The 21,760-nt window shown below is 37.0% G+C and overlaps 1 protein-coding gene across 3 annotated transcripts; it reads left to right on the top strand.

The window, feature by feature from the left end:
- Window positions 1–5,575: 5,575 nt before the first annotated feature.
- LOC143855693 (RAF-like serine/threonine-protein kinase 24) lies at window positions 5,576–20,485 on the top strand. Of its 3 annotated transcripts, XM_077365767.1 has the most exons (11): window positions 5,576–5,845; window positions 6,505–7,832; window positions 7,917–9,311; window positions 9,427–9,531; window positions 9,616–9,768; window positions 16,404–16,567; window positions 16,722–16,869; window positions 17,495–17,617; window positions 17,742–17,829; window positions 19,697–20,139; window positions 20,251–20,485. In XM_077365767.1, exons 2-10 carry the CDS (start codon window positions 6,723–6,725, stop codon window positions 19,861–19,863), a joined length of 3,453 nt encoding a protein of 1,150 aa, XP_077221882.1. In that variant the 5' UTR covers window positions 5,576–5,845; window positions 6,505–6,722; the 3' UTR covers window positions 19,864–20,139; window positions 20,251–20,485. The 3 variants fall into 3 exon arrangements, with proteins under 3 accessions (XP_077221882.1, XP_077221880.1, XP_077221881.1); XM_077365765.1 differs by having other exon boundaries at window positions 5,577–5,845; window positions 6,505–9,311; XM_077365766.1 differs by lacking the exon at window positions 5,576–5,845 and having other exon boundaries at window positions 6,047–9,311.
- Window positions 20,486–21,760: the final 1,275 nt, after the last annotated feature.

A 21,760-nucleotide genomic window follows, 5' to 3' on the forward strand; every position in this document is an offset into this window, starting at 1 on the left:
ATTCTCACAACATTCTTTTAAACGAAGAGAAGAAAGAAAGGAATTCAATCACAATCCTGCAAACCAAACCCACATAACATCAGTGACAACTTTCTAGATTAACAGACCTAAAATTATAATTGTGTGGGCAAAAAGCTGCTATTAAAGCCTAGGAAATAATCCATAATGGAAAAATGGGTGTCCCCTTCCTAAGATAGCATTATCTTTAGATGTCTCGATGATTCAATGGATGATATTTTCAATACAAAGTAGAGGATGTCCATGACCCAATATTGGCCCTAGCTAACAAAACTATTACAGGGAAACAGTGTTCCAGAAATTTAATTTTTCCACAACACATTAACTCCATGGCTATAAAAACCAAAAAGTCAGATTTGATCTCCATGTGTCTAGGGCCTTCAGCACTAAACCCAAAAAACAGGGGGGATTAAAAATAGAAATAAGACATGAAAACCCAACTTTCTTTCTATCTCAAGAATGCATTTGCCTGGGAAATGATTTTTTGATTGGTCTAAGTAATGCATTGTAGTCACTGGGACTATGATGAAAAATAGAAAACCGTATAAAATGGGAAAGATTGCATGTAGGCATTGTGTGTACGATGACAAAGAACTGTACGGACCACATCATAGGTTGATCCAAACCGTCCATGTGATGGAACACAACATCAATCGGTTGTGCCCATAAAATCATTTCCATAGGTTGATCCTAGCCCTCCAATCGATATAGGCTGATCCTAGCCCTCCAATCGATAGAGGTTTCCATAATTGTTGTTCATCTTCAGGTGCCCGGAATCCGTCAATATTTTGCAAGTATCCTGCATGATAATATAAAGTAGTTCTTTCGTCATTGTCATATGTCTTTACCTCTTCTTGGTAGTTAATTTTTCGTAATTGTCATAGAACGGTACCCGGGTCGGTACTTTTCGTATGTAGATTACGATTTTACCCTCAAATAATTTCTCATAGAGATTAGATGTTAGATATCAGCAAAGTGGTTAATGGTAAAAGAGTAATGCTGATTGTAAATCTCAAATAAAAAGAAAATAAATTCCTTTTTGCTCTAACTATATAGTAGTATATCAAGGTGGCAATTGGGCCGTGCCAGCACGCGGCACGCCCGGCACGATTGCTACAGTGACTTGGGCCGGCACAGGCTAGGCTTGCCAGCCTGTCGGCATAGCCCACTGGCAATTTTGCGTTTGTTTTTTTGTGTTTTTTTGAAATTTTTTGTGTTTTCTCAAAAATACACCTGTTTTCTCAAAAATACGCCTTAAAGTTAGAAAAAACGGCTGTGAGAGGGGTAATTTCAGAAATTACATTGTGTAATTTCTTGTGTTCCAAAAATACCCTTCCCAACAACTATATTTGGGGGGTACTTTAGGGATTACACATGTTTTTACTAAAATAACCCCCAACAACTATATTTGGGGGTACTTTAGGGATTACACATGTTTTTACCAAAATAACCCCCCCCAACAACTATATTTTGGGGGTACATTAATGATTTTACTTATTTTTACCCAAAAGAACCCCCCAACAACTATATTTGGAGGTACTTTAGGGATTACACATGTTTTTACCAAAATAACCCCCCCCCCAACAACTATATTTTTGACGTATTCTGGTAACTCATTATATTACAAGTCTTATAAATATCACTCCCCCTCCCTTCATTTCTCACCCTCAATTACTCTCTTATTACTTTCTTATTACTCTCACTCTTATTGTTCTCTCTTTCAAATTATTTTATCTAATCTTCTCTCTAATTACATCAAATTCTCTTATTACATCCAATTCTCTAATCCTTCTCTCTTATTACTCTCTCTAATCCTTCTCTCTGTTACGCACTTCGATTAACGATTAAGAAGAAGGGATTAATGGGGTGCTTAACAACTTGCGGTAATTAGTATTCAAGAAGGCGCTTAACAACTCCGTAGGCGATTCAAGCAAAGTTGAGGTATTTAGAATTTATTTTTTAAAATTTACTTGTAACCCATCTTTGTAATTTTTTAAAATGGCCGGTTCAAGTGACCACTATTTTCAACCAAATGAAATCATGGGAAATGATGAATTATTGGAGGCTTATGTAGAACCTTGGAATGATGATACATATACTCCAGAATCCGAATATCCAATTGCTCCTGAACCTACCGAAGGACCTTGTAGTACTAGTGGGGGTCAAGCTCCTAGTACTAAAACGTCTAGAGGTAGGATTTCACAAGTATGGAAGTTCTTTACCATTGAAGAAAAGAAGGATTCTAAGGGAGTTTTAGAATAAAGGGCTATTTGTAAATTATGTAAAAAAGATTTTAGTTGTAAAAGTAAACGTGGAACAGGACACTTGGCAAGGCACTCCACTGTTTCTAGTGCAAACCATGGGTCATTAGACCATAAACAAACCCAATTAAGCCTTACTTCTAGTTTATTAGGAACTTTTTCTTATTCTCAAGATAGGAATAGAAGAGAACTAGCATCATACATCATACAAGATGAGCAACCATTTATTATGGCCGAAAGTAAAAGATTTGAAAAATATATTCAAAAAGCTCTAAATCCTACTTTCAAAAAAGTGACTAGAAATACTATAAAATCATATTCCTTTAAATTATTTATTGAAAGCAAAGAACAATTGATTTCAAGTTTTGAAAATTTTAATGGAAAAATTGCACTTACTTCCGATATTTGGACTAGTAAACAAAATGAAAGGCTATATTTGTGTAACATGACATTATATTAATTCGAACTGGATGTTAGAAAAAAGAATACTTAGTTTTACTCAATTAGAATTCCCGCATAATGGTCATTCTATATCAAAATCTATATTATCTACTGTTCACGATTTTAAAATTCAAAATAAATTTTTTTCTATTAGCTTCGATAATGCTAGTAATAATACTGCATCAATAGGGTTATTAGAATCTCAATTGAAACCTATTTTACATTGACAACTATTTCATATTAGATGTGCATGCCATATTTTAAATTTAATTGTACAAGATAGTTTATCGAAAATTGCACCACAGATAGAGATTATTAAGAATTGTCTTCAATTTATTCAGTCTTTAGGGCATAGAAGACAAGAATTTAAAGCTTTATGTAAAAATTTTGGAAAAAACTACAAAAAAATCCCCTTGGATATTAAAACTAGGTGGAATTCAACTTATAAAATGTTAAAAGCATCATTTGAGTTCAAAACTATAATTACAACATTTTGCCAAGAACATATGCCTCCACCTTGCAATCATACTGTATCTCTAGAATATTAGAATAGTTGTGAAATTATTACAGATTTATTAGAAGTATTTTTAAATGCAACTAATCTTCTTTCAGGTGATTACTATCCAACCTCACAATTAATTTTGGGTCAAATATATAAAATTACTATTTGTTTTAAAAACAATAGATCGAGATTGGGAAATGGAAGTCTACTTCATAGAATGGAGGATAAATTTAGAAAATATTTTCAAGAAATTTGTCCTCTATATTTTTAAGTACAATAATAGACCCAAGGATCAAGTTACAAGGTTTAGAGGTCATTTTAGATGCATGCAATGAAAATGCAGATATTTGATCTAGGCATAGTATAAATGAGATTACATATTTATTACATTCTATGTATGCATTATATGAGACAGAACATGGACATAGAAGATCGAGTTCTTCACAAAACTACCAACCTAGAAATAATCCACTTTGGTCACTAATAAATCAAAAAAGACCTAGAAATAGTGCTAGTACATCTTCTGATGAGCTATTATTATATCTGGGAAATGATTATTCAAGCTACCTTAATCCTGATGAATGGGAGAGTTTTGATGTTTTGACATGGTGGAAAGAACATGAAAAAAGTTATCCAGTATTATCCGTCATGGCACGTGATCTACTAACCCCCTGGTGTCCACAGTAGCATCGGAGTCTGCTTTTAGTGTAGGTAACAGGGTCTTAGATGACACACGGAGCAGAATGTCACCAAAAACAGTAGAGGTATGCGTGTGCCTCAAGGACTTGTTGGATGCAGATGATAGAGCATAAGACAGAAGAGAAGTACCGACTCACCTGAAGAAATATGAGGATTCGAAATTTTAAGTCGTTAATTTCTACTTGTACTTCACAATGTATTGGTACTTCATTTTTTTTCTTTTTTTCTTGTATATTGGTGGATTAGAGGCAAGGTTCTATGTCCTTCTCTAATAATTTTCTATATTAATAAAATTTTAAAGTGCCGCCCGGGTTCCTGGATACATATTCCGGGCACAATCGATCTTTGTTTTTAAATTACTTGCAATTTGACTTGTAATTTTTCATAAATGACATGCAGATTTTTTCAACTCGGAATTCCGAGAAAAATTCCAGTAGAAAAAAAACATATTCTCGGAATTCTAAGAACGCACTTGTTTGAAAAAAAAAAACCGTTATGTGCCGAAACTTGCCGGCACGCCACGCCACGCCAAGGCAAGCCACGAGTGGGCCGCGGGCCGTGCCTAACCCCCACCCTTTGGCGTGGTGTGCCGGCACGGGCCAGGGGCCACGCTGGGCCAACAATTTTCGTGTCGTGCCAGCACGGCACGGCCCGTTTGCCACTTGTAGTAGTGTGTGTTATATATATATATATATATTGGTAGTGACACTCCCTACCATTACTCTACGAGGTGGACTCCCAAACACTACTTACCACTATCCCATGATGTAAGTTTAAGGTAAATCGGATACTTGTCTCCTCCGTGTTGACTACTTACCCAACTGTACTACAAGTTAAATACTTGCAACCAAACTTAGCCTCTCATCGAGTCTTTTTCAATCTCCATCGTACATGTGACATGCTTTCGTGGCATACCATGGGCATCGAGTCTTTTTCAATCTCATCATACACGGGACATGCTTTTATCGTATACCATGGGCCCACCTCCCACAACCGACCATTTCTAATCATGAAGTACATTGTATTAGACAACTGCCTACTTTGGTAGGCCTTTAGTGTACCACTTTCAAATATTTTTTAGTAGGGTGACGTAAGTGTAAGCAATTTTACAGTGTAAATTTTGGACAGTGATAAATTCACCCCCTCCTTTTTCTATAATGAATTAACTCCTATTTTTTTTTAAATAGACTGTACATCACACATCATAGGATGATCCAAATGTACTATAATCCAAACCGTCCATTTGATGGGCCAAAACATAAATAAGCTGTACCTCAAGATGATTCTAACCCTCCGATCTAAAGAGAGACTCACATTATGGAAATTTCTATAGATCGGACAGTTTAGATCATCTTAAGGAAATGATTTTTAGGGCACAACCTATTTAGCCCATCAAATGGACGGTTTGGATCATCCTATGGTGCGTGCTGTACCTTCCGTTTTGCAAAAAGAGGGGGTGAATTCATCATAGAATGGGGTGAATTTATCACCGCCCTAAATTTTGTTTTAAAAACGGTTAAAGTACGAAAACGTAAAGGCGAGAGACAAAATGCAACGGAACGGGGTCGGAGTCCGAACCTCATAATACGGAATCGAAGCCAACGCAACTCTGGAAAAAAGCGAATTGGGATAAAAATTTGATTCGCCTCTCGTTTAACCACCGTCTGCCACGTGGCATACTACGTGGCACTCTCTCTCCTCTCCCTCTCCTCCTCCGCCTCTTTCTCAGATTTTATTCCCCTCTCTCATCAATGCCCTAAACAATCTTCTCTCCTTCTTCTACTATTTTTAGAAAAGACAAAAAAAAAAACAGCTTAACATTTCTAGGGTTTTCTTCCTTGTTCTTCGGATCGGACTGGAATTAGTTTCTGCATTTTTCTCCTTCGTTTTTCTTACTGCTTGGATCGAACGATTCTCTCTTTCCGTAAGTTTATTTTTTTAAATTTTTTGGTAGTGATTTTATTAGGGTTTGGGATATGAATCAACATTAGGGTTTCTGCGAGCTCTTATAAGTGGATTGGATTTTTTTTCCTTTTTTTTTGTTTTATTTGTTTTATTTATTTAATTTTTGGAGCTGAAAGCGTCGTTTGATCGGTATTCAGCTCTCTCCGGTAGGGTTTCTGCGAGTTCTATACATGCTCAGATTTTCCTCTTTTTTGAATTTATTTATTTAATTTCTGTAAGTTGTCTTTTTCTTTTTCTTTTTTTCTAATAGTGATTTTATTAGGGTTTGGGATATGGATCAACATTAGGGTTTCTGCGAGCTCTTATAAGTGAATTGGATTTTTTTCCTCTTTTTTTGATTTTGTTTGTTTTATTTATTTAATTTTTGGAGCTTAGAGCGTCTGTTGATTGGTATTCAGCTCTGCGAGTTCTATAAGTGCATCAGATTTTTCCTCTTTTTTGAATTTGTTTATTTATTTAATTTCTGTAAGTTGTCTTCTTTTTTCTTTTTTTCTGGTAGTGATTTTATTAGGGTTTGGGATATGGGTCAACATTAGGGTTTCTGTAAGGTCTTTTAAGTGGATTGGATTTTTCCCCTTTTTTATTTTGTTTGTTTATTTATTTTTATTTTTTTTGCAGCTTAGAGCGTCCGTTGTTCGCGGGCAGGGTCTCTGGGAGTTCTTTTTAGTGGATGGCATTTCCCCTTGTTTGATTTTATTTGTGTTATTAATTTAATTTTTGGAGCTTAGAGCGTCCGTTGATAGGTATTCGGCTCTCATCTAGGCGATTTTGGACTTTTTTTGAATGGAATTTGCGAAGGATTTGATTGATTTCGCGAGTTCTAAAACTGACGGTTGATGTCAGGAAGAATTAGGGCATCTTTAGGGCCTTTTCGAGAGGTTCAGGATGGAATTTTCGTCAATCGAATTCATAAATCTTGTTTGGATTTCGCTACACAGTCATCGATCTTAACTGTAATGTGTAATCAAGGGATAGGATTATCGCAATCTTCACAGTCTGAAACTCCTCTCGATCGAAACCAGGCTGTGTACATGATGGATAATGCCACCGGTGAAACCCCTCGTGTTAAGTTCCTTTGCAGCTTTGCAGGGAGCATTTTGCCCCGTCCTCAGGATGGGAAGCTCCGTTATGTGGGAGGGGAAACACGAATTGTGAGCTTACCTCACGATGTCAATTACGCAGAGCTCATGGTGAGGATGAGGGAGCTGTTCGAAGGGGTGTCGGTATTGAAATACCAACAGCCCGATGAGGATCTAGACGCATTGGTATCTGTTGTTAATGATGATGATGTGACAAACATGATGGAAGAGTATGATAAGTTGGGTTCTGGTGATGGATTCACCAGGCTCAGGATTTTCCTCTTCTCAAATTTGGATCAATCTCTTGATGTGTCCCATTTTGATACGGACGAGAGGGAAACTGAGCGGAGGTATGTAGATGCATTGAACAACCTCGGTGATTCACCTGATTTCAAAAATTCACAATTGGAAGTATCAGTGCCACTGCCACAGGTAGATAAAATTCATGTGAATGAACAGTTTTTCAACCCCATAAGCCCTGAGGGTGGTCTCCATAACCAACAAAATTGCAAGGTTCAATTTCCATTGCATTTAAACTTGCATCACCTCACTATTCCTCAACGGGTGGGACAAGTTCAGCAATCGCATGCTCAAAGATATAGTGAAATTGAAGCTCCATGGAGTCCTGGGTACTATTCACCCGGGCATCACACCCTTCACGATCCACGGTCTGTGCCTGAATATCCATCTTCACCTTCCACTGGCTGGTACCGTATGCCTTTCGGGGATTTCCATGATAAGTGCTTGGAAAGGATGTCTGAAGAATACGGGAGGCAACCAGTGAATCACCAATTGCCATATGAACACCAGCCGCCTTTTGTTGATAATGTGGTGTGGGTACCGCCAGGAGCTATTACCGGTGATAAGGTTGGATTTCCAGTGAACTTGGCTCGTTCTCATAATGTTTTTGAAGGAAATAGCATTTGTGAGCATTGTCATATGGCTTTTCAGAGAAACCAACCTATTCCAGAAGCTCGATATCCTGATTCTCACTGGAGGCATGGACAACCACATCTGGAACAGTCAAGCCCAGGTAACGAAATCCCTCAATTCCAAAATCCATGTGCTGAATGCTTCCCTGCTAGGGAGACTTACATGTTGAATCCAGATATGAAATTAGATCATGGCATGTACTCCAAAGAGCAAAGTGAGCTGCCCCGTTGTTTCTACAATGAATCTCATAATCATGAAAGAGGGTGGGTTCTACATCACCAAATGACCCACTGTGCTGAGGAACAAAGAACACTTGTGTCTGGAGCTGGTAGAGTCAACGAGCACTACTTGGTAGATGGTAGTAGGATGAATTTTCCGTTGGTCCACGGTAATTGTTATGATGGCCATTCAGTGTCTTGCAACTGTATCAGTCATGATGATCCTCGGTATATTCGTGCTTGTTCTGAACTAGGGAATGGTGGGTTTCATGACCAAAGTGTGGGCCCTGGACCCCATATGCACATACCGGCTCTTGAAGACTCTGGTATCCGTTATGGGAATCCTCCCTCTGCTTATGGAATGGATAATGTTTACCAAGTTCCTCATGGGTCTACAACTCTGCATGCTTTACATAGAAATGCACAGAATTCTTTGTGTGGAGGTCCATCATATGAAGCACCGGGTCCACTAATACAAGCCGATTGTAAAGTTAATATGGGACCCATAAGGAGTACACAGGAAGTCAGTCCAAGGTTTCCTCGTATTGGAGTGGAAGATCAAAACCCTTGGGCTGGGCACTCTGTTTTTCCCTCGCAAAAAATATTTGGATTTGATGGGTCAGCTGTTCCAGAATGTTCCCACAACCATATGCCGAAAATGAACTTAAATATCATTGTTCAGGAAAATCAGAACCCTTTTGTGCCAGAATCTATTCAACGTCAGCCTGATAGGCTAAACTTGTCCATTCCTGCCGAAACTGTACCCCCGATATCATCATCTTCAAATTTGATTGATGATAAAATGGTTACTTCTACAGTTCCTGTTCCAAGTCCTACAATGGTGGAGCATACTATGCTTGGAGATGCCTGCGAAACAAAGCATGTAGAAATGGTGAATGATCCTGATGTGCAGAATACTCTTTCTCCTTCTAAGGAAAGTGAAATACATCTTTATTCAAATGGTGTGCCACCTTCTGAAGATGAAAATGATGCTACAAAACTTGCTACTCCATATGAACATGGGGAACTCTCAATCCAGGATTTGAGTTTCTTACCTGAGTTGATTGCTTCAGTAAAGAAAGCCGCCTTGGAAGGTGCTGAGGAGGTGAAAGCCAGAGTGCATGCTAATGTTGATGCCGATCTTTCACCAAATCCAGTCAAGAAAGACCCTTCCATGCATGAATTAGAACCTGCGGTGAGCACTAGCATTAGGTTTGGGGCTTGCTATCTATTGTTCATCTTTACTAGATGGAAACCCCATTTACTTTCATTAGTGCATTTTGGTAGTCATTTTTGCTTCTATTCCACAGAACACACATATGGAGTTGGAGCCTGATTCTGATAGTGACCATCCAAACAAGTCAAATATTGAGCCAACAAAAGCTGAGGCAGAAGCTTTGGATAGAGGGTTACAGGTATCTACATTATAATTATTATTCTTATTGGTCCCTGACTGTCTCATGCCCTCCATATGAATACTTAATTTGTTCTCTTGACAGACGATAAAAAATGAAGATCTGGAAGAAATCAAAGTGCTGGGTTCTGGTACATATGGGGCTGTGTATCATGGTAAATGGAAAGGTTCTGATGTTGCAATAAAAAGGATAAAATCCAGCTGCTTTTCGGGACGGCCATCTGAAAGAGAACGTTTGGTAGTTTCCATCTCTCTTCCATTACTAAATTCTATATCAAAAACTGTTGCTTTAACTTCATATCAGTAGCCTCATGCTGCAGTGGCATGGATAAACATGGAAGACTTTTTTCTTTTTCAATGGTAATGAATTATATTAAGAAATGAAAATAGGGGAAAAACAAAGCATGAATGAACAAAGAAAGCTATAAATGCAGGGCAAAAACCCTCAAGGAGGGAGAAAATAAAAAAACTCCAAGGAGGCCCTATCAACTCCATCTCTGGCAAGTCTATTTTGCCGATCTTCTAACGTGATGAAAAGAAAACAATGCTTCTGCTATGCGATCTTCTAACAATGGAAGACTTAGTGTAAAATATATTTAGTTTTACTTTAGATGGAAAGCAAGATGCTTTGTAAATTTGATTTGATATGCTTCTTTTGTTGGAACAGCATAAACAATTATGGATGGAGATTTATATAAAAGATTTGGAAGTTTCTTCTTAGTAATTTGTTTTCTTAATTTACAAATCAAATGATAAGTTCTATTATTTATATGTTTTATGTTTTTCAGATTGGCATAGAGAGCATTCAAGAAGCCGCATACTTAATAGTTCTTTAACGCATTCATTTTTCATCTCTTGATAAAACTCAGTGCAGGTCATTCATACTTTTGAGTGAAGGTACAGTCCCAAAATTCCAAATAACACGAAAAAGCAGAAAAGAGAAACCTAAACATTCTACACTGATCAAAATCTGGAAGAATATACATGTCTCAAATAGCATAAATCATCTCATAGAACTGCCGAAATTCTACATAAGAAGACATTATAACCCCAAATCAATTCAGAAATGGGAAATGAATCATAGCTCTTGGTCTTAATTGGATTTCATTTCGTTTAAAAAGGAAACGCAAAACAAAATAAAAATGCACTCGAGGATGCATAACACACATGCATAATTAGTCAGGCATACCTAATAACATGATTATCTTTATGGTGTGTGTGGAGAGAGAGAGAGAGAGAGAGAGAGAGAGAGAGAGAGAGAGAGAGAGAGAGAGAGAGAGAGAGAGAGAAGAAGAAGAAGAAGAAGAAGAAGAAGAAGAAGAAGAAGAAGAAGAAGAAGAAACCAGTGTGATGCACTGGGCGACGAAGAAAAACTTGAACACATGGGAAATAATAGTAAGTGGGAAGTTGAACTTAAAAGTCGGGATTTACTAAGAATTATATACAAATAAAAAAATTGTGGGAATCTGCGCATAGAGGCCACAAAATCTGTCACTAATTCTCTATTGTAATCAAGGATTTAAATTTCAGCCTTGGCCAAAACTGAAAATTCGGCTGAAATCCGGTACAAAAAAAAGGAATTAATTAATTTTTACTAAATTTCGGTAATTTTGGCCAAAATGCATAAAAGTATTATTTTTTTATTTTTTTAAATTTCTCAAAATTTTGGGCAAAATTTTGTAAATCTGAAATTTTGAATTTTGTGAAATTTCGGTTTTGGTGCCAACCGAAATTTCGGATTTCGGACGAAATTTAAAACCATGATTGTAATCATTCGCATAAAGATACAAAAAAACTATGTTACTAATGACAACAAAAGTTCGAAAAAGATTGCTACTGAATCAATATTGAGATAAAAAAAAAGGCTCGGGAATGTACACTGATTACAGGAATGCCATTAATCAGTGGGCTAGAAAGCCAAATTCTAGGAACACGAACAAATCAAACAAACTATGGACGTGGAAATTAGGTAAACACACATGGAGATGAGAACACAGAGAACTGAAGTTTCCAACTATGTCACAAATATCTCCGATATTTCCAAGATATTTTCAAAATATCATGTTTTTATCACGGTGTTTTGATTAAACGACAAAATTCCGAAATAATCCTGAGAATTTTAAAATATAGCGATTTTTTCATTTTTATCATAAAATATCACAATAAAATAATGATATTATCCCGATATTTTTTAATATATATATATATATATATATATATATATATTAAATTTTAAAATTTTTATATATTTTGTAAATAATTTTTTTATCTTTTTTCCAAATATAAACCTGAAAAAATAAAAAAATTTAATACATCCTGATATTTTCCCTCCCGAGAAATTCTTGAGAACAATAGTTGTGACATAGGTTTCCAGTCATGGGGAGCCCTCATATGGAAACACTCAATAGAGGTAAATGATATGCATTGGAAACTCTCAAAAGAGATAATGATTTGAAGGCCGATAATCACAAACACACTTATCATAAAATGGGTCGGCCGTACCTGAGGGTTGAAAGTATGTTTGTGAGCCCCATGATCGAGAGACATAGATTAACCACCTGCTGTTATACCTATTAATTTGAAAAGAAAAACTTATGACCCAAGAAAAAACTCGGATAATATAAAAATCCCTATGATTTGTGGACACGAGTGTCACGTGTCGACACGGACACGGAGTGTCGGACATGGCAAGCCCCCAAACTTTAGAAACGGGGACACGGCTAAAATAGAAAGTAGAAAGTATATGTAATCATGATTTGTGGATATGGATTCGTGTCCATGGATACGAGTTGTCTAAATGAGGTAAACACAATATTCAATAAAAAACAGAATGTCACACTTGACACGGTACAAAAACATGTCCACACACCCACATTAAGTCTAACACTTCTAGAAATACAAGTAAAAGTGTCCAAAGGAGTGTCGACACGTGTGGACACTCCTGCCATGTCGTACACGACAGGACATGTGAGTCGGCAATAAGTTCGAAGTGTCGGCCAAATCAGGTAAAATATGGATTCATAAATATTCAAATCAACTTGCCATTGTCATAGAACCATATTTTATTGCTGTGCAACATCACAAAAACTGTTTCAAAAGTAAAGCAAAGTTTTAAAGACAGAAATGTTTTAAATTTAAAACCCCATTGGGAGAACATACTTGTTGTACCACATCTCAACCATTAGCATATAAAACAAACTTGTAAATTACCTTTTCCCTTCATTCCTATTGTGATTTGTTGATCCTAGACTCGTTTACGATAGAAACATAAGAAGTTGAATTTCCTTGCACCATTTGCTTATCTGAAGAAATCAAGCCTGAGACCTCGGAGCATAGTATCCTACTCCTCGCTCAAGTCGTGTTTAGATCCGGCCTTCCACATTCCACAACTCCTCCAGGATGGGGTATCCACGCATCATAGAACCCTGCATCTGTCCATCTTAGACATAGATAGAAAGGCCAATAGTTGTATATGATAAGACGAAAATAATCAATTAAAAAAATAAAATGGATTTATCTAGAAATAAATGGGCAAGAGAGAGGTAGAGGGAGATTTACATTTTAGTGACCTATTAAATATTTGGAAACAAATCGTTTGATATCCATTAATTTCCATTAATATGGAGAAGGGGATTTCAATGCGTTTTGGAAATCATATCATCTAAATCGTGTTTAATGGGTTATATTTTTGGAAACGTTCTAATATGAATGCATTTGAGAAAGTAATCAATGAAACTTTAGGAATAACAAAACAAAAGTCGTTTGGCTAAAAATTAATAGGAGGGCAAATTCGAATTTGTATGGGTGGCAGACCTATATTAATAGCGGAAAATTAATTACTGCAAATTCAATTTTGTATGGGTGGCAACCTGAATTAATAAAACAAACCAATTTTGGAAAGGAAAAATTTTTTCCAAAAAAAAAATCTTGGAAAAAAGACGAATGACAATGGAAAGAAACATGCTTAGTCTCTCTCTCTCTCTCTCTCTCTCTCTCTCTATATATATATATATATATATATATATATATATATATATATATATATAGAGGAAAGTGTCTCTAGTCTCTCCCCTAGATAAGCTTATCTACTCCTCCCTTTAAAAAAACACAGTGGGCCCACGCTGTTTGGATGATCCAAAGCATTCATTTGATAGGTCCTAACATAGATAGGGTGTGCCCAAAAAATCAGCACCAAAGGGTCATCCTAGAACTTCATTTTGTTGGGCACACCGTGTCCAAAATGGACGCATATAAACGTGGACGTTTATATGTGTCCATTCTGGGTACCACAAGGCACCACAAAACGAAGTTCTAGGATGATCCTTTGGTGCTGATTTTTTGGGCACACCCTATCTATGTTAGGACCTATCAAATGAATGCTTTGGATCATCCAAACAGCGTGGGCCCACTGTGTTTTTTTAAAGGGTGGAGTAGATAAGCTTATCTAGGGGAGAGACTAGAGACACTTTCCTCATATATATATATATATATATATATATATATATATATATATATATATATATATATATGGGAAAGGTGAGCGTACTCGGTCTAGTAGATAAGCTTATCTACTCGGTCGGGTTAAAAACAGTGGGGGCCCACATTTTTTGGGTGATCCAAACCATTCATTTGAAAGGCCCTTACCTAGATAGGGTGTCCACAAAAAATCAGCCCCATAGGATCATCCTAACCCATCCAAATGTGGAGGGAAAAATGGGCAGATTTGTGGACAAACTGTGTTTGTCCATTTTTCCCCATTTTCCCTCCACATTTGGATGGGTTAGGATGATCTTATGGGGCTGATTTTTTGTGGACACCCTATCTAGGTAAGGGCCTTTCAAATGAATGGTTTGGATCACCCAAAAAATGTGGGCCCCCACTGTTTTTAACCCGACCGAGTACGCTCACCTTTCCCTATATATATATATATATATATATATATATATATATATATATATATATATATATATATATATGTGTGTGTGTGTGTGTGTGGGGGGGGGGAATTGTTTGTGAGCTCGAGTGCCACAAACACCTGGGTCCCACATTTTTTGGGGTGATCCAAAGTGTTAGAATATGTAACTTGCCTAAGGGCATTTAGGACTTTGTACATTCTTTTATGTTTTAGTATAAAGATATGAGTCAGGTACAAAGCATTCTTTTGGAAAGCCTTTACATAGATAGGGTGTGCACCAAAAATCAGGTCCATAGGATCATCCTAACCCATCCAAAGTATGAGGGAAAATGGACAGACACTGTTTGTCGACAAATCTGCCCATTTTTGCCCTCCACTTTTGGAAGGGTAGGACGATCCAATGGACCTGATTTTTGGTACACACCGTATCTATGATGGGGCCTTGCAAATGAATGGTTCAGATCACCACAAAAAAATGTGGGACCCATGTGTTTGGGAACTCGAGCTCATATAAGCTTATATGAGCTTGAGCTCAAAAACACATGTGGCTCCATATTTTTGGGGGGTTCCAAAGCATTCATTTGGAAGGCACTTCCATGGATAGGGTGTGAACCAAAAATCAGCACTATAGGATCATCCTAACCCTGCCATTTGTGGAGGGAAAAAATGGGCAGAAACATGGACACACAGTGTCTGTCCATTTTCCCCTTCACCTTTGATTGGGCTAGGATGATCTTATATATGAGAAATCGGTTTCTACACACGAGTGTAGATAAGTTATCTACACACTAGCTTAAAATACAGTGGGGCTCACATTGTTTGGGTGATACAAAGCATTCATTTGATGGGCCCTCACATAGATAGGGTGTGCCCAAAAAATCAGCTTCATAGGACCATCCTAACCCTTCGAACCGTGGAGGCAAAAAATGGATAGATTTGTGAAGGTTTCTACACGTCCATGTTACCTCGACAAATCGTAGGGTTGGGATGATCCTATGGAGCTGATTTTTTGTGGACACCTTATTTATGTGAGGGCCAATCAAATAAATGGTTTGGATCACCCAAACAATATGCCCTCCGCTGTATTTTAAGCTAGTGTGTAGATAACTTATCTACAGTTGTATGTAGAAACCGCTCTCTCTCTCTCTCTCTCTCTATATATATATATATATATATATATAGAGAGAGAGAGAGAGTAAATTGTTCCTGAGCTATAGCTAGCTCAGATGAGCTTATCTGAACTATAGCTCTAAAACACATGTGGCCCCACATTTTTTGGGGGATCAAAAGCATTCATTTGGAAGGCCCTTCCATAGATAGGGTGTGTACAAAAAATCAGCCTTGTATGATCGTCCTAACCCAATCAAAGGTGGAGGGGAAAAGGGACATACAATGTGTGTCCATGTTTCTGCACATTTTTCCCTCCACAAATGGCAGGGTTAGGATGATCCTATAGGGCTGATTTTTGGTACGCACTCTATCCATGGAAGGGCCTTCCAAATGAATGCTTTGCATCCCCCCAAAAATGTGGGGCCACATGTGTTTTTGAGCTATAGCTCAGATAAGCTTATCTGAGCTATAGCTCAGGAACACTTTCCTCATATTAATATATTCCTATATATTGAATGGCATCATTAAAGAAGCAGAGAAAGAAATTACATGGCCAGATATTCCCAACACATAATACCAGACCGCCAACATCTTCCTGAGCTAAAGAATCTGCAATCGTATTACCTCACTTATCACATGGACAAAAGACCCCTTTAATCCACTGGTTATTGCTGAAATTTTGCAGTGACTTTTTGAGTTAGAATACCTCGTAAATAAGGGGTAATTGTTTATACATTGTTATTTTACATTTCTGAAGTCTTTTTCTCTGCATCACTTGCCTATAGAAGTGTAGATAATTGTATTAGTCAAGTGTAATCTTGTAATTATTTCTTGTTTTGCTTCAATAGATTGCAGATTTCTGGAAAGAGGCTTTGCTATTGAGTTCGTTGCATCATCCCAATGTTGTTTCTTTCTATGGTATAGTTCGAGATGGTCCTGATGGGACTTTAGCAACTGTCACAGAGTTTATGATTAATGGATCATTGAAACAATTTCTACAGAAAAAGGATCGGTAATTATTTTAAGAACCAAACACGATATTTCTCTGTTTGAGAATTTAGAATTTAGAATTTGTGCCACCTTGATAGTAGCTATAGTGTGTCACTTTATTATCGTATTATTCATGATATGACAAGAGTTTCAATCTCTCCACTTCTTTTGAGCAGAACAATTGATCGTCGTAAGAGACTCATTATTGCTATGGATGCTGCATTTGGCATGGAGTATTTGCATGGGAAGAATATTGTTCATTTTGATCTGAAGTGTGAGAATCTGCTTGTAAATATGAGAGATCCCCATCGACCTGTCTGCAAGGTATGCGAAAGTGGACCATAATTAATTTTTCAAGGTTACAGTTTGCTGTTTGAACTTATTCATGGAGTGAGTCCAGCTTTGGTTCCACACTATCTTTTATCATTTTTTTTTGTCTTAAATTGATGTTGGTTGTTGTGACCAAGGATTGAGATTTCGGTTTCGGTTTTGGCCTCACCCGAAACCGAAATTGAAATCTGAAATTTCGGTCATTCCTGCCGAAATTTTAAAATTTCGGCTGAAATGACCAAATTTCGGCCGAAATTTAGAACGTTGGTTGTGACTTTTTAGACATGCTCAAGAAGTTGTTGAAACATCACAACCATACTTCATCATCAGTTTTGTAGACCATTTCATTTACTGGTTAAAAAATGTTCTGTAGGTAAATGAAGCTTAGCAGTTAGCACTATTCTACTGAATAGTGATTGCTTTTTATCAAGAAAGAGATAAATGAAAAGAGAACTTAAAATTGTTTACTTGGTATCATACCTTCATTGTTGATTGGTCAGCTTGTTCTCTTGATTGCAGCTCCTTCCTCCTTGTTCCATTTAGTAATCACCATATTTTGTTGCCTTGAGATTAGTATTCTTTCAGTAACTTGCTCATTATTCTCATTACCTTCTTTCAGATTGGTGATTTGGGGTTATCAAAGGTAAAGCAACAAACTTTAGTATCAGGAGGTGTCCGTGGAACTTTACCATGGATGGCACCTGAGCTTCTTAGTGGAAAGAGTAACATGGTAACAGAAAAAGTAAGGCTACTTGCCTTCAATGGTGATGTTTTGAGCTTATTTATGACCTGTCTCTTCCTGTCATGAATCTAATGTGATGGCTTATTTACTATGTTGCCATACTTGTTTTTATTTCTTCATGCAGATCGATGTTTATTCATTTGGGGTAGCGATGTGGGAACTGCTTACAGGAGAGGAGCCTTATGCAGATATGCATTGTGCTTCTATAATTGGTAGGCACTTTCTCGTTGAATATTTGGTTTCACAAATTTTCTGTTGTTGCATACAGAAATTCCTGATGGACGGTGAATCATATTTAGAGCTTTCTTGTGATCTGTCATCTCTGTTTATCCATGAATCACTGATGATTGGCTTGTCCCATACATTAAAAATGGTATTACTACTGATTTTTCATGTTTTTCTTATGCTTTTTTTGTTCAAGTGGTTGTAGAATTCTATGATGGTGGTCCACAAAAGAGGTGTATAGTACCATCACATGTTTCACACCCAATCACTTACATTGGCAATTTCTTTCTTCTGAAAGAGTATACAGATAACTTATTAACAGATCTGATGCATAGATGGATATATTTAAAAAGATAACTAGTTGCTGTAGTTAAATTTGGATGTCATGAGTATCTGTTCTGACCCAGAACATGCTGAATTGTGTTAGTTCTGAATATAAGAACCTCAAAGAAAATGAAAAATTAATAAGATGGTTTCCCTTACCATTCCTATAAAAATTGTAATGAAATCAAGGATGGCTTAAATCTAGTTTTTGTAAGGGGTTAAGAACTGTTTTTGGGGCGTTGGACAATTATGAAGTGATCTGCTCTCATGCATAGCTGAAAGATTGCTTCTTCTTTCTTTTTTTGAAAAATTGCTTTTGGTATGAAAATTTGAATCTGAACTCGTATTCTTGTTCTGTGACAAGCATGGACTCCGCCAAGTTGGACTTGGACGCTGCCATATTCCATTGTTGCTTGACAGATGTCCAAAGGCCTGCCTTGACCGAATTCTTTTCCAAGTCCGAGGTTTACCTCCAAGTCAATCAAAAACTCCTTTGACTCAAACAAATGAAAATTCGGTCGCACAGCACCAATCACTGACTTGTCCGTCCGGGGTTTTCAATAGGTTTACGATGTCTATGACATGTTTGTTTGCAGAAAATGTATGTAGCAGGGATGAATTGATGTGGTCATCAAAACAAACTCGACTTATCTAAGCAGATAATAATGGCGGTGAAACCGCATAAATGGACTCAGCTCCGACTTACATTTGCTACACATATTTAATATAAAAAGCAGGATAAAATCATATGCCTTTTTGTCGACATTTATGTTCAACAACCATCTTAATATTTTACAACAGTGACTAGGCGGTTTATTATCTCGTTTGTTAGGAATCACATTTTGTCATGTGACTTAATCTACAAGGCTTTTGGGGACTGCATGCTCTTCCTGAATGATATGTGTAGATTTCATATTTGGATAGTATTCATCTGGTTTTGCCAGATTTATTAAGAGAATCTGGTGATCTCTTTCTGCAACTACACGATACATTTATTTTCTGATATGGGAATTTAGCTGTCATAATTTCTTTTTCATGATTATGTCCGTAGAACCTGATTATATTTACTGTCGTATCTGGATGATGGGTTAGGTTTAGTCTTCAGATAATGAGTCAACCGCTTTGTTTGAAAGAGAATCACATTCAATTTACTGTAAACAATTGGAAATGAAGTTTGTCAGCATGAAGACTGATATATTGCCATCTCTAAATAAATTTGGCTTCCTATAAAATAGTGATAGTTGCCGGTGTTATATAAAAGGATTAAATAACGCCATCTCCAATAGCTTAAGCTTTTGGAGTAATTGGTTGTTTCACTGTTGGTAAATTGTACTTTGGGGAGATGTTATGAATGTTCGCGTACTTGTTTTGATGGGAGAATGATTGAATAATTGTTATTGTACATGTTTCCAGGGAAAAGCTTGATTACATACTTCAAATGAAAATCTGATTTTTATTTATTGATGCCATACAAAAAATGAGATTGGTACTTTAAGATCAATGATCCTTAATCATGTGGTGCTTTTGTAGGGGGCATTGTGAATAATACATTACGTCCACAAGTCCCAACATGGTGTGATCCTGAATGGAGATCTTTGATGGAAAGTTGTTGGGCTTCTGATCCAGGGGAAAGACCATCATTCTCAGAAATATCTCAAAAGCTGAGGAAAATGTCCGCAGCATTGAATGTGAAGTGATTGGTTAAACTTGCATAAAATGCCCACTCTGAAGAATTTAGTTACTTTTTCTCACTATCTATATCTTCTTGGTTGTTGAGAAAAAAGACATAGGTCATGATGTTTTAGAAAATATATAGCCCCATGCAGGTTATGCCTTTGTTTGGCATCTTTGAACCTTTATAGTGTTGATATAGATGGTATTGTTCTCCATTGAGTGCAACTCTTTGCACCATATTGGGGTATATGCAAAATACTACAAACCAAGGCCAGGGTACTTAGACGATAGATCAAAGCGTGAGTTGATTTACTCTGTTTTGTATTCATTTACCTTCTGTTTGTTATTTTGCATCGATTCTAGGGAATTTCCTTTTATGTATATGATTTAGTTTGGATTTATTTTTGCAGGATCACATTATTTTGGATGTGCATAGAGAATTGTATAAATCTTGGCAGTTACTTGAGTCCAGAGCCAGAGTATGATGTGGCTTCTATGTTCCAGCTGGAACTGGTATGCAAAGATGTAGATATTACAATATTCTAAAAAATTGGGAAGAGATCTGATAATTTTGCTATGTCCTGTATCAATCCTTGCGAACCGTAAGTTTTGTTATAATTTTGCTTATAAAACTTATTCCTAGAAGCTCAATATTTTATATTGCTTATTGTGTGTGTGTGTGTGTGTGTGAGAGAGAGAGAGAGAGAGAGAGAGAGAGAGAGAGAGAGAGAGTATCTACTCGATCGAGTAAATAACTTATCTACTCTGTCGGCTTAAAATACAGAGGGGCCCATAGGATCATCCTTAACCTTCGATTTGATGGAGGTACAGAGGGGCCCATAGGATCATCCTTCACCTTCGATTTGATGGAGGTTAAAATAGACAGGTATAAACCTTCATATTGCTTTTGGACTTTTAGACAGTGCAATAAGTGAAATGAGTTGCTAAGGATTTTATTTTAGTGAGATAGGACCTTTTTCTACATGCCCTTGCCATCTTCGGAATCTAGTCATTTGGATGGGGTGATAAATTTTTCTGGGATTTCTTTGTTTTGAAAACTTTTTCCTTTTTCTGAGAGGAAATTCTCTGCTGTTTGGTTTTTCTATGAGAAATTTTTCTTGAGAGTTTTCTTATGTGTATTTGATCTAGACCATTTATTTGACATCCCCACATCATGTATGGACTATGGTTTAGAGGTCACATCAATTTTGTCATGTTAACCCTCAACTTAGAGTTTTCTTATGCGCTAAATGTGGACCGCTGTTCAACTTTGGGCTCCATTATAACTGGTCATCAGATGAACGGTCTAGGTCTGTGTCGGATTATAGACGTTCAGAATGAAAAAAGGAAAGGATTAATGGTGTAATAGTCAAGAGAGGTGCGTTAATTGTTAATGATCTTGCCAAGAATGTATAAATTTTAGAAGGCTGTTGGGAAAATGGGGTTTGTTGTATGGCATAGTGTGCAGGGAAGAGATGAAATGGAACTAAATTCAATGGTTGAGAGGCTTTGCTTCTCAACCTTGGAAGCCAGAGGTTTGATCCCAGCTAACCCACCCAGAAAAAAAAAAGCACTAAACTAGTCAGGTGCTCAGGTCGAATGAGCTAACTATAATGACAAAAATATTCTTATGACAAGGCCTAGACCTGGTAATACCAACTCCTGAATAGAGTGGGGGAGAAGGTGAACATAGCAGTTTCTTAAAAAAAATACTTGCCCTGGTTTAGAGATGTTGTCTTTGCACCCATACGTTCCTTTTTCCTATTAGTGAGGGAGGACTTAACCCTCACCTTCGCCCATCCTGACTGGTTAACTGGTTTTTAGGTGACCAGGTGCCCTTGGTGAGATGACCCCTTTCTGGCTAGGCCGAGTAGGCAGCAAGAACATATGTTGTGATTGTATAGCTGTATCTGAAAACAT

Source organism: Tasmannia lanceolata, unplaced genomic scaffold (assembly GCF_043159265.1).
Source record: "Tasmannia lanceolata isolate RefF3 unplaced genomic scaffold, GAP_Taslan_0.1 ptg000023l, whole genome shotgun sequence".
Lineage (NCBI taxonomy): Eukaryota > Viridiplantae > Streptophyta > Magnoliopsida > Canellales > Winteraceae > Tasmannia > Tasmannia lanceolata.

Bases quoted from the DNA above. Each gene is read 5' to 3' on its own strand.
- LOC143855693 (XM_077365765.1), top strand. From the start codon at position 6,723: ATGTCAGGAAGAATTAGGGCATCTTTAGGGCCTTTTCGAGAGGTTCAG. The intron at 9,769-16,403 runs GTAGTTTCCATC...TTGCTTCAATAG, and splicing joins CATCTGAAAGAGAACGTTTG to ATTGCAGATTTCTGGAAAGA. The intron at 16,568-16,721 runs GTAATTATTTTA...TCTTTTGAGCAG, and splicing joins TTTCTACAGAAAAAGGATCG to AACAATTGATCGTCGTAAGA.